This window comes from Lycorma delicatula, chromosome 2 (assembly GCF_047948215.1).
Source record: "Lycorma delicatula isolate Av1 chromosome 2, ASM4794821v1, whole genome shotgun sequence".
In the NCBI taxonomy this organism is placed as follows: Eukaryota; Metazoa; Arthropoda; class Insecta; order Hemiptera; family Fulgoridae; genus Lycorma; species Lycorma delicatula.
In genome coordinates, this window is record NC_134456.1 from 11,333,773 (window position 1) to 11,348,115 (window position 14,343).

Sequence of the window (14,343 nt, forward strand, 5' to 3'; positions counted from 1 at the left end):
GTATTTATATATAGTATAATAATTACCGTATACTCCAGCAGCTGTTATTTAAAACTTTGGAAGTATGCAAATTTCTATTTCTATAAACTAACTAAATGTCAAGACTTTATTGGAGTAATAACAGATCTGTTTATGTCAATGTTCATGATTATTTTTCTCTTTACTTGATTTTATTTTTTAAATGACAGGTACTTCTTGAGATGTTTTCAAAGATTATGAAATACGAATTAGGGAATCTTCATGATTATGAAAGATATTCAGATGGTATTTTATGTAATAGTGAATTGTGATATAAAACTGTTGAAGAAATAAAGCTAAATCAGTCCAAAATAAAATATAAATCATTTTTAACTTATAATTAACAAGTAAAATTATACAGAAATAAAATGACATTAAATGACACAGTTCAGGTAGAGTCTCTACATATTGAAGTTCAAAGGGCTAATATTCATGTAACAAATAATTTAAAACAAAAACGTATTACCTACTTCAATATAACTACCGATAGATGGTTCTGTTATAACATTATTTAATTTACACAAAACCTAACAGATATAACTTAATAATTTAAATATAATTAATTTCTGTAAAATTAAAATAATAAATTTGTTCAAAAAACGTGATAATCATTACAATGAATAAAACAATAACTGACGATATTACACTGATAACATTATTCTGCATACCTAAAAATACAGAATGATCCAAAAAATATATATTTACATGTGAATGAACTATCACACACAAGACTATTAACATATAAATAATACAAAAAGGATGTTTCAATTAATAATAATAAAAATAATAATAACAAATAAAAATAAATAAAATTAATGAATCATTATTTACTTATCATCAATACATGAAAAATGCTTAAAAAATATTTGAAAAAAAAAAGTTATAATAAAAATATTAGCTATCACAAGAAAAATTACACAACACTTATCTAAGTATGTTGTTTGTATGTCTTTAATTATTTTTATTGAGGTTTTTTTAAATACATTAAAAATTACTAAATATATAAATGCTACAATAATAAATTAATTAATTGTAGCTATTAAAGCAATAATAATCATAAGATATTATACATGTGTATATGTATAAAATATACATGTACATAATTTATGCATTTACTTATAATTGTAAACAATTAAACAATTTCAAACAGATTTATTGATTAAAAAATATTTTACAAAAATAGATAAATTTTTTATAAAGTCTCTGTATAATAATTTAGATACGGATGGTTGTCGTTATATTACATTTCTTCTTTTTTAAATCATAATTTATAATTGGACTTATACTTAATTAATTAATAGCAGTTATAGCGAAACTGAATTCACTCACGATGAACTACTATTATCACCGTTATCATGAAAACTATTTCCATTCACTATGAATGATGTTCCTAATCCATAAAGATGGCCACAATATTTTGCATCATCTATATTATCTTCAAAAAACATCTGAAAAAAGTATGAATAAAAGTTTACATTTTAAAATTAATATATTTAAAGAATGAATACATTAAAAAATAAGTATGAGTAAAAGTTTAATTTTAAAATGAATATAGTGCATTCAATACTAGTTAGAACACTAAAAACCAGTTTTTTTAATAATATTGAAATTCAAAACAAAACCGCAAGAAAATCAACACTTGTTTACTTCATTCGTTATTTCATTTTTTTTAAATTTATTTATTTTAAATTGTTATAAATTTTACTTCATCATATAAAATTTCTTATATACTGACAAATGTTTGTAACACTATCAATGTATTTATAAATAGTAGAGTAATTACCATATAGTCCAGCAGGTGTTTTTTAAAACTTTGGAAGTATGCAAATTTCTATTTCTATATAATATTTCTATTTTAATTAACTAACTAAATGTCATATGTATGGTTCTGTAATTCAGATCTAGACAGTACGGCAATGTTTGTAGCCCTGATAGCCTACAACCCAAAAGTTGTGCAACAACAGTTTAAACCATCACACCAGATTTTGAATTGGTGAGATGTGTTTAGTGTTCACTGTTCAAGAAAATGTAAAGTGAGTTTTGTGGGAGGCTGAATTAAAGTCCATAATTTTTGTTCGATGAGCATTTCAACCGGCATAAATAAAGAAAAGAGCCACCGCATGAAAATAATATATGATGTCAGTTCAATCAAAGAAACTGCATTTATTCTCCAGGAAAAATCTACTGGCAGATCACAAGTACCACATAAAACTGTTGAAAATTAGACAATCTGCAATCAGAAGTCCTAACAAATCCATCTCTTGTCAAAGCCTCACTTACATATTCTGAAAACAACAATTCACAAAGTTTTATACAAAACACTGAAAAATATGTGACCTGCATTACTTAAAGGAAAGGATTGATGAAGTGATTGTAACCGTAATAGAAGATATGTTAATTTGGGTACGGGCAGAAACTGAGTATCAATTGGACATCTGCACAGTGACTAATGGTGCACATATTGAAATTTATTATTTATGTAAAAAACTGTCTGAGATGACAAATTAAATAAATAAACAACATCAACATCAACTGCAAGTATTTTTGTTTTCATTTAATTTATGTTCAAAACCCCTATTCTTTTATGAAGACCCTTTATTTCTCTGTTAGTAGACATTAATTTCCAATGAACACATCTAATATATATATATATATATACATATATATGTAAATGAATGTTTGTTTATCCCATATGCATTCCTATACCATTCATCCGATTGCAATTAAATTTTGGTGAGTTGTGCGCACGCCTGTGAAGGTTTCTAAATTAGTTTGGACCTGCTGGGGTTGAGATATTTCAAAAAATTGTATTTATGGTCTGATTTGGCTCATATTCAGAATATATATTAGTTACATGAAAAGAAATATTTTTGCAAAAACTATACCCTCTAGGTGGCACTGATGTCGAGATATTTATGAAACAAACTAACAAATATACAACAGACTTTCTTCTTCTATATATATATATATATAGAAGAAGAAAGTCTGATTGCCTTATATATATATATATATATATATATATATATATATATATATAAAAGGCAATGATTGTATATGTGTTTGCTGTAGACTAAAAACTACTGGATTGAAAGGGAAATAAGGAAAAAATAAAAATTGGAAAAGGGGAAAAAGAGAGAAAGAAAATATGGAAAAATGGGAAATAGATGATGGTGATAGGGTGATATAGACAAATGGGGAAAAGGGATAGCGTAAAAGGTTTAAGCTTGTGAATTCTTTAACGTTCAGTTTTTTAACGTTTTATCAAATTTACAATTGTGTTTCACATTTGTGTTTACATTTCATTATATATATACACACACTCAAATCTAGTAATAGCGAAGCAATGCCAGGTTTGCAACAATATATATAAAAATGAATGTTTGTTTGAGTTGTTGTGCGCACACTTGCAAAAGTTTCTGAATTAGTTTGGACCTGCTAGGTTGCACTTGGGTGAAGATATTTTGAAAAACTGTAATTATGGTCTGATTGGGCTCATATTCAAAATATGTGTTACATAGAAAGAAGTACCTATGCAAAAAATAGACCCGCCAGATGGCCCTGGCATTGAAATATTTGGAAAACTGCATTTATGGTCCAATTTGGTTCATATTCAGAATGTATATTAATTACATGAAAAGAAATAATTTTTGCAAAAAATGGAAAAAGGGTAATAGGGAGAAAGGGAAGAAGAGGAGAAGAGAAAAAGGAATAAAAGGAAGATGCAAAAATGGGAAAATGGGAAAGGGAAAAAGGGGAAGGTTAAATTTTGTGAAATTCCATAACTATCAGATTTTTAATGTTTTATCAAACTTTCATTTTAGTTCATGTAACCTATATATACACTCAAATCTAGCAACGGCAAAGCAATGCAGGGTTAGCTAGTTATCAATAAATTCATATTGTTATGTTTGTACTGATGTTTTTTGAATGTTGCTGTAACAGCTATTGATGGTAAAGCTGACCTCTCAAAATTTTGTATGTATTGTCTTTATTTGTTTAAAATGAAACTGCATTTGTAGTTTTTTTAATTTTTTTAATCAAATTTAAAAAAAAGAGAATTTTTTGTTTACGATATGAATTAAGTGATAGTGAAGGTATTAAATCAAAATTATAAAATTATGAATAGCATATCACTTCTGAATATATTTCTATTGATTTGCCAGACAAAACAACAATTTACGTGCTGAGAATAATAGTAAATGTGTAATAAAAACAAATACATGGGACAAAGAAATTCCACTGACATACATTTTAGTGCACAACAGATTTTAGGGCTGGGTTCTTGCTTGATGGTAAGAGCTTATTAACATGTCACCCCAAAAACCTAGCTACTGCTATTCAGTCTGATTCTTTTTTCCAAATTGAAAAATTTCATAATCTTAGAAAGGCCTACTAAAACAAGCTCTGTAAAAAGTAAATCTCATTTTTTCTTACTCTTTAAAAAATTTTGATTTTTTTTTTAATAATTATTTTAACATTTCAAGTTTCCCAATTCTATCAAATTAAAATTACAGTTATATTTGCTAATTATAATTTTATAATAAGTCAAAAAATTAATCTCAAAATATTATATATTACTACTTGAACCTGTAACTTAAAAAATCTGATGTGTACACTACATGACTTCCTTGTACGCCTATTAAATTACATATACACATTTTTTTATAATGAAAAATAAATAAAATTTTATTTCATTAATAACTGCTGATATTTTAAAATTTTTTTAAAATTGTTATTATTGTAAAATTTTTTTTAATAAATAAATCAATAACTTAAATTAAAAAAAAAAAAGTTAAAAAATAGGAGATGAAGTCTGATTCAAATCGATGTGCCTTCCCCTTGTAAAATCCAAATATCTCATTAATTAAAATTTTATTTGGCTAAATCTCTGGACCCCATAAAAATAAATATCACTTATGATATATTGTTGAAAAGCTCTCAATGAGGGCTTATTACTGCAATTAAGAAAATGTCCAAAATCCAAAAAAATTGGATTTTGAGCTTTTTTAGACACTTTTGGTCCAGTCGATTGCAATCGAAAGAAAAGGTGCACAACTAGATATTACAACAGTCCTAAATCCAAAATTTCAACATCCATACATATGCACATACGTACGTATGTACAGACATAACACTGTAACTAGTCAAAATGGATATTTCTTTTGAAATCTGAAAATCAAAATTTTTTGCTATCACAATATTCATATGATCCTTGTACGAAGTAAAGGAAGTAATAATGAAAACTAGGTTAAAATAAAAAAAATTTCAAAATTTAATAAGGGCCGCCGATAATAGATAGACCTTTACAATTTCTATGATTAAGTTAGAACATTGTAACTGCATCAGATAATAACATAAGTGCATTCAGATCTTAGAATTTTTCATATAAGTCAGAAAAAAACAAACAGCATAATTTAAGGTAAGATTCAGTATAAGGTACCATTTTAATCCATGTTAAAACTTTAAATTTTATCGAACATTTCACATTTCCATGAAACCAATTTGTTAAAATATAACCAATTACTTCATAATCCATAAAAACAATATATTTTAAATTTTCATATTCTGTGTATTATTTTATTGCAAATTAATTTTTTTAGCACATCAGTATTTTCCAAACAAATTTTCTAAGTTTTAGGTTTTCCTTTTCATAGAAAATGTGACATCGATAAATATAATGTGCTAAATTATACAGTTGAGCCTCAATAACTCCAGGTGAACAGATCAGATGTTCCTCAAATTATAAAAACTAATATTCTATGAAATACTAAAGGAAATTAAATTATATAGCAAGAAAAATAAACTACTAAAACGTTGGCTCAGGATGTTACTTTTTTATTTACAATTAGTAAACAGAAAAAATACTGGTTTAAAAGATTTGAAATTTCATTTGTTTCTTTCATTCATCTTAAGTTTCTTTGCTGTAACATCAAACAACCTTTTAATATTAGTGATCTATCAACAAGGTCTCTACTTGCTCTTCAATAAAATGAAGTGAAGCGATTGAAACTTCATCTCCTAAATTATGTAAATGATTTTTTGTTTTAGGATCTTTTATTGCTTCATCACTTTTAACATTTTCACTGATCATTGTCAGAATATATCCTTTGAAACTTTGAGCTGTACATCATTTTTCAACCAATATCAGTTTTATTTGATATTTCATATCCCAGTTGATTCATGAGGCTTACAAAATTTTTCTTCCCCTATCCTCTTAGTAGTGTATCATAAGTTTGCAAAAGCTTTTATTTCCGAAAATGAAAGATAGGTTTAGAGTAGGTGCTAGAAGTGCTGAAAAAAGAATTCTCATAACAAATCTTCTAGGCTAATAACAGTAAGACAAAATTTTACTGTTATTAGTATGATGTAAAATTTATTACTTTATTTTATACAGACAGCTGGTTTTTTTAAATTTATTTTCAAATTTTTTTCGAAACAGACTATTGGGAAAAAATAGCTTAGTTAACAAAATAAAATAATATAAAAGCTATACTAAGAGGATCAGTCAAATATAATTTGGAATTTTGTCTTCGTGGCTCATATTAAAACATGAGTAGGGTAATCGATACTGACAATACTAGCATGGAGGGGGAAGAGGTAGATACTGACAGGAGAGATGTGAGGAGATGGTAAATTGAGCCATTTTGGCATTCCCACCTCTCTGGTCAGTAGTATCATGTCAGGACAAGAAGTTCCATTGTGGGTTGCATAACATATTACTGTGAAGTTATGAGGTCTGAAAATATAACTTGATTGAATTTGCAGTTTGGGGATATGATGTTGTCAATTACTTAAGTCTACAACTGGGCCAGGAAATTTAAAAGAAGATGATGTGATGCTGCAGAAAATGATAGTCACAATAAAGCGTTCAAGAATAAGTACGACAGATGACAAAATTCAATCAATTTGTGACAATAAAGTAGAGAATATTGTGCACAATTGACTCATGACACTTCCTCATGTGTTTTATGAAAAAGATCCACAACTCAACACATGAAATATGAAGAAAACTTGAAAAAAAATGTGTAGAACTTCAGGGAGACTACACAGAAAAGGAAAAAAGATGTTTCATACTAATAAATGTAAAAACAAAAGTCCAGTTAATTTTTACTGACACAAGTATTTTAATTTACTATTAAAAACAAAATACTCACTTCACGCATCTTAAAAAATGCCATTCCAGTTAGAAGGGAATCACTACCAGCTTGATGCTGAGGTCCTACTCTTTGCAAATCTAATTGTTCAGCAACTTCTTGTAAGCCACCCTTAAGATTTTTACAGCTTTTCATCAAATACTGAAAAAAAAAGTGATACATCCCTTTATTAAGGTCAATTATAATTATATTGGCAAGCAAACTTTTTATGGATATTTAATTTAATTTAAATTCCAATAATTTTTTAAATAGCAATGAATGAACCCATCTTTAAGAATAATTATAACATGACTATATATGAGAAGCTGTTTTTCTTAAGTAGTATCACCAACATAAGTTGCAGCATTGGTATAGTCAATTTTTAACCTTTATTAAACAGAATAGATTAAAATTTGAATGTTAAATTGTAACTTTAATTACTCTTAACAGAAATCTCTTACCCCTGTTACCTTGCTGTTTTTTAAAGCAAAAATTTTAAGTTAGTCAAAAATCAAAATACGAGTTCCAGTCTCAACTGAAGAAACTAATGTAACTTACGTTATAATGTTCAAAGTCAATCTGTAGTTGACCTGAATTAAAAATTCTCAATTTTTGGCTAAAAAAAAAAAAAAAATCACTAAAAAGGCCAAATCTGATTAAGCATATCATAAGTAATACACAATATAGAAAGTAATGTTCTACTCATAAGAGTTCAAATATGGTCATATTGCTTGAACTAACTGTATTCAAGCAACAAAACAACAAAGCTCGAGAATAACAATAAGGCCCAAAAAAATATCAATTAAAAACTCAGTTTACACATTTTTCCAACAGATACTGGTTTGAAGAAAGTATTGAAAACTAAACTGACGTTCTCCAGATGAAATAACAAACAGCTTTCGAATCTTTTACCCCATTCATTGACTCAAGATGAAACACCTTGACAGAATTGACTATTGAAGACCTGAAGATTAATTTACTATTTTTTATTTTACTTATTTAATCATCTGACATTTAGCTACAGTTCAAATAAGTATATTAATTACTATAAAAAAAATCAACCATTTAATTATGAATTTTCACAAACTCAACATTAAAAAACCCATAACTTCTTTAATATAATAATCAAAAATGAAACATGGGAATATGTAAAAAAAAAAATTAAATTTTCACATCAAAAAATTCTGAAGAAATAATCTAGTAATCCTTTACCAGTTTTATTTAACAATGCAAAATACGTACTTACTTTAACATCATAGATTGTTGGGAAGTATATTCGAAGAAGCTCGAAAAATTCATTTTCTGCTTGAGGAAGATTTTGGTCAGTTAAAAGTTTCAGAAGATATCCAAAGTCATAACCACTGAAAAACAGTATGCAAAATATAAAATTCAGCTTACTTCACTTAGTATACATGTATAAACACGACATTTAAAAAATTGATAAGTAGATATATAACCATATAGAAAATAGTCATACAGTCATAATACTAATTAAGATAAAAAAATTAATGTACTAACTATGCAACTTAAAAGATAATAAATTTTTATAAACAGTGTATCTGAGCAGTTTCCTAACTAAATTAAATAAAAATAGAGATTTAAAGATAAACAAATTCAGTCACATCAGCCCTCTACATAGAACCCTTCTCTAGTTATACACTCGTTGCAGTGCCGGTAGAGCCTGTCAAATGCTCTGGAGAAATCATTTTGTGGGATCGCCTTCAACTGCTTGGTGCAAGCCCTTTGGATGGCCAAAATGTTGTCGAAAAAGCGAGCTTTCATCTTCAACTTGAGTTTTGGGAACAAAAAAATAGTCTGCTGAAGCCAAGTTGGGGTAATAGGGCGAGTGGGATAAGATGTTGATTTGATTTGCGGCGTAATGTGTTAAAACTATTACCATGTGTGCCGAGGCATTGTCGTGCAAGAGAGTCCAACTGCTCGGCCTGGTGTTCAGGCCAGATTCGATGCATCAGGCATTTCGTTACTTCCAAATAGAATTTAGAATTCACAGTTTGAACAGTCTGACCAGTTGTGCATGCACTTTTGCGATGTTTTTGTTGTGAATAACTGTTAACGGCCTCTCGCTTCATTCATCGTCATCCAATGACTCTAGTACGAGTATGAATCTAGTAGTATAAGATGCGGCTTCATCACTGAATGCTTGCTGTATCATAGAATAAGTTTCAATGAAAGATTTTTGAAATCGAACATAAAATTTTATTATGCTTCTCTGTTCCATGTTGTGAGCTCGCAGAAGGTCACATGAACACAATGTATGCGGCCGAATATAACTCAAGGCTGGAGTAGCGCAATGTGACAAAATTTTGTACACACACTCGCCAGACATCGTACTACATAGTACCTTGGTTGTCCGAAAGATCCACTTTCCTTTTTCAAGTATTCCATTACGTATATCTAGTAATAACAATTCTCCTGTTTCGTTTAGTGCTTGGAACAGTTCAACTGGTATTTTTTCACAAGCCTCAGCTATTTCTTTTCTCATCATTTTAACTGCCTCATTTATTTCACTTTTTAATATACTGTAACCTTTTCTATCTTCATGAACTTTGTACTCTTTTTCTACTCCCATTTCTTGGCTTTTCTCCTAATGCATATAAATTGGCAATGTAATCTTCCCATCCCCTTTTTATTTCCTCCTTCACATTAAGTGTTTCCCTCTCCTTTGCCTCTATCTAATACATTTTCTTCCCTCGTTTCTCTTTATAAACTATCTCTCTTCTTTTTCCAAATTTTTTTCCTTTGCTTTCTCAGTTTTCCTTTTTAGTTCATTATTTAACCTTCTTCTGTTTGCACACTTTTCCACTTTCTCCTTTCATTCATCTTGTCTAACATTTCACTTGTAATCCACTCTTTTCGTATTCTGTTCTTGTTTTAAAATCCTATTATTTCTTTTGCTGTTTTCTTTAATCTCTTCTCAATTTTCATCCGCTTAGCTTCTGCACTACTTGATTTATCTCCCATTGTCATTTTTTCTAGCATCACTTTTTCTGTATCCTTAGCTTCTCCAAATCATAATACTCTCTTCTCCTGCCACTCCCAATTTTCTTGATCGAAGAAAATTGCCACAACTAATTGTTGTGGCAAGAAATCTTCTGCCACAACTAGATTCTGAACTGAATTTATAAACCTTAATATTCTTTAAACAATTTCTAAATCTTTGTTATATCAAAAGATAATCAATTTGATAATTCTTCTTTATTCATTCATGATGCCCATGTATATCTTCTTCTTTTATGGTTTTCAAACTGGGTAGTTTCCCAACATTAATTCCTTCTCCATGTAGAATCTAACCAGTCTTTCTCCACTTTCATTTCTAATTCCTACATAATATTTTCCCAATGGCTTGTTTTCTCTTCCCTCTCCAACCACAGCATTCCAATTATCTAGATGCCTCCTTCTTTTCTTCACCAATCAACTCTTCTATCCTTTTATAACACTGTTCTACTTCCACATCTGTGTGCTGAGTGGTAGGCATGTACACTTGAATTATTACATTTTTATCTTCTCCTTTTATTCTAATCATCATCACCCTTTCATCAACATACTGAACCTTTAATAATTTTTCTATAAGTTTCTTATTTATCAGTATACCTACTCCATTACTATCACACTTTTCTGCCCCTGAAAAGTAAAACTTGAAATTCCTGCTTGATATTGCTCCACTTCCTTTCCATCTCATTTCACTCATACCAAGTATGTCTACATTATTTTTTACCATTTCATTCTTTGCATTTTCAAGTTTTCCACTTTGTAATAGTGTTAAGCCATTCCATGCTCCAATTCCTAATGGTTTTTCATCTTTCTTCATAATGGTTTTTTATTTTTCTTCTTGATATTTTTTATCTTTCCTCTATAAAATTTTTTTGTCTGTCCTTCTCTCCCTAGAACTTCCTCATATGCATGACCCCCTACTGTTGACATCTGTATGAAAGAGGTTATTTGAGACGCATCTCATACCTTACAACTATGAATAGATAATTAGTTTTTCAAATTGAAGGACCCAGACCCAGGATCACTTAAATCCAGCAAAAACTTTGTTATATTAATGATAATAATATTACTTATGACAGTACTACAAGAGAAAGTTGGACAAAATAAGCAAGAAAAGAGCTGGAAGATTGGAAGTATGCTTATTCACAACGTGAATTTTTTTCTTTTATCTCATCACGCCAAACAAATTCAAACTAAAGGATTAATGGCTAATGTTTTGGAGGCAGCAAGGGAATTTTATTGACAAAATTCATGAAATCTGGAAATGAAAAGTCAAAAGTTTATTGTAAAATGCTAAAGCTTAATTTTATACCAAACAACTAATAACACGTCATTAAACTATTTATGTTGTTTTATTAATTTTTTTTTATAAATAGTAGTTACTTTAGCCACACATTTGCAAGAAACAAAGCTTCTGCACCAAAATATCTTTTTAGAAATAGTTCATTTGCAGATCATGTTTGATTACTGTAATCAGAAGACAAAAATAACTGAATCCACCCTCAACATCTGATCCCATTTATTATTTATTAACTAAACATAAATATACGTAATGAAAATAAATAAAATCAAGAGTAATATGTCTCACTTTGATTTGGGTGTAGACAATAACCTTCACAATTTTATTAACTGACACAGGCCATTTCAAAAGTTAGTATCCAAGAAAATACATGATTATAATGAGCATATGGATGAATCGTGTTTGATACATTACTGCAGTGAATTTGGAGGGTGACAATCGTTATTGCTAATCAAAAAACTACAAACTTTCCTATTTATTAAAAAAATATTGTTTTAAAGGATCAATAAATATAAGCAATGTAAGTGACCAAAGGGGCCAAAATAGGGACACAATAGTGGTACTGGACTAAGTTAATATCATATATAAATTACATTTTGTAAACAAAAGGGTAAAAAAAGAAATCAAAAAATGAAACAAAATTAATTATAAATAAATTAAAAATAATTTTAAATTATAATAATAAACTAACCTATGAAATGACAACCATTTAACTTCTTCCATAAGAACGATACCAGATGTCATTAAAAGCTCAGCAAACTCTAAAGGATCAATACCTTCTTCTTCATGTTTTTTAAACTGTATACCCGAGTTTTGGAGAAGGTCTATACTGTCTTGAGCATACATATCTTCCCTGTAAAAAAAAAGAAAAAAAAAAACTGTTAACTGTCTAAGTGTACATATCTTCAATGTAAAAAATGAAATAAATAATATAAACATAGCACAAAATATACAAAACATAATTTTTCTGTTATTTTTCACTCTCATAAAACATTCTTATAACATAATTTGACAATCAGTGAAGTCTCAAAATTTCAATAACAAGTTTAGAGGAAGGAAAAGCTTTCCCTTCCTCTTGTTAAGCATGGCTCATTAAGATGCTGCAAGTTGGAACACTGACATTTCTTTATCTGCACTAGTAATATTAAACAAAGTTAAAAAAATATTAAAACCAAATTAAATAAAGGAAAAGTCAGTCTGCTTGTTACAGAACTGCACAAGAGTTTTCTTTTAAATTTAATCTTATATCAAAATTTCAATTCTGATAGGAAATGAATGTCTGTACTAATATCTGCTTCTATCACAAAAATGTGATATTGTTTTAAGTAAACTTAAAAACAAACAATTTAAAAAATAATTTCACATTTTATTTCTTGCTTGAGAAAGATTAAAAGCTTGCATAGGGGTTATATATTTCTTAAAAATTTTACCAATAAATATTTTGAAAAAACTTTTGAAATGCAATTATAGTGGAAATAAAAACATGAAGCTGTTCTATTATCTCATAAGATTAGTGAATACATGTAAAATATTTAAGCCTTGATAAATTCCAATTATGAACGTTTAAAAAATGCACAATGTTTTCCATTAAACAGTTATATAAAAAAACATTTAACTATATTAGTATAGTAAAGCAATTCTTCTTTTGAATTGTAGTTTTGTTTTTAACCTAATTTGTACTTTCTCATTATACTTATAATTGTGAGGATATTTAACTGTTTTATGTTATTTATAAAATCAGTTTTTTGCTTTCTGCTTTGTACTTTTCTTCTCAGTTTTCGTAAACTTCTCTGTTTCATCACAAGTTTTATCGAAGAGCTAAATTAAAAAAATAGTTTAAAATGTTAAAATTAAAGAAAGGTATTTTTACCAACCAGCATTATTGATATTGATTATTGGTTATTGATATAAAATGAACCATTCTCTGCTGTTATTACAATTACGATAAAAATTAATCTATTCTAAATAAAGGTTGAATAATTTAAATTAAATATCTTATTTTGCTAATCATCATGTTCAATTTTTATTTCTTTTTGAAGCTAGTTTGTCTTAAGAATTTAGATTTTTTGCTACTGATCACTAATAACAACTCTACACTTGAAAATTTGTATTTTTTGCAATGTGATCAGTGTTATTTTTTTGTGTACTATATTTATATGCTTTTAAGTGCTCCTAAAAGTTTTTAAAAAACTCCTAATAGTCATTCCTGTGTAGAATTTTCATACAATTTTGCATCATGCATTCTATTTTTTAAACTCTTGCTTTACAAAAAAATATTTTAATTAGTTATATTTTACTGTAATATTTATATAGGCCTTAATATTTTAATTTAAGAAAATATAGAAATTATTCTTAATCTTCTTTTTAATATTAAAAATCTATTCAGTTTACTGTTTTGTTTAAATGCACATCTATTAATTAATTTATTACTTAATAGACCTTTAAATTATAATCATTTTCATTTATGTATTTTATTAAATTAGATTTTTTATTAAATTAGATTTTTTATTAAATTAGATTTTTTATTAAACTAGATTATTATCTTCTATATATTTTTAGGGTTCTGTTAATCATACAACAGTCTGAGCGATTAAGAAAACGTCACGTCTTCAGAATAACAATGGTTGCAGCTGCATCAAGACAGGGCACTAAGTTTTTGAGTATCCCCCTTTTCCACTGAATTTGTAATTGTACACTTTTAACAAAGTTGAAAATAGTCTTTCAAGTATACATGGAAAAGGCAGCTTTCGTAAAGCCTAACAACTAATATCTTAACCATTGTGGGAAATTACAAAATTATCATCAATTTAAATAAGAGAAAAACATGCAGAGGGTGTGGGGAGTACATTAAGTATGAAATTTCATACTCTGATATTACTT

At 27.9% G+C, this 14,343-nt stretch overlaps 1 protein-coding gene across 3 annotated transcripts in view; it reads right to left on the reverse strand.

Annotated features, from left to right (window-relative positions):
• Positions 1 to 319: 319 nt before the first annotated feature.
• The window catches only part of Pop2 (CCR4-NOT transcription complex subunit Pop2), a 45,923-nt gene continuing 31,899 nt past the window's right edge, over positions 320 to 14,343 (reverse strand). For all 3 annotated transcript variants that reach the window (XM_075358269.1, XM_075358268.1, XM_075358267.1), the window contains exons 6-9: positions 12,155 to 12,316; positions 8,398 to 8,512; positions 7,173 to 7,313; positions 320 to 1,466 (exon numbers count right to left, since the gene is read on the reverse strand). In XM_075358269.1, coding sequence (XP_075214384.1) covers positions 1,344 to 1,466; positions 7,173 to 7,313; positions 8,398 to 8,512; positions 12,155 to 12,316 — 541 coding nt within the window. In that variant the 3' untranslated portion in view covers positions 320 to 1,343. The remainder of the gene's footprint in view (positions 1,467 to 7,172; positions 7,314 to 8,397; positions 8,513 to 12,154; positions 12,317 to 14,343) is intronic.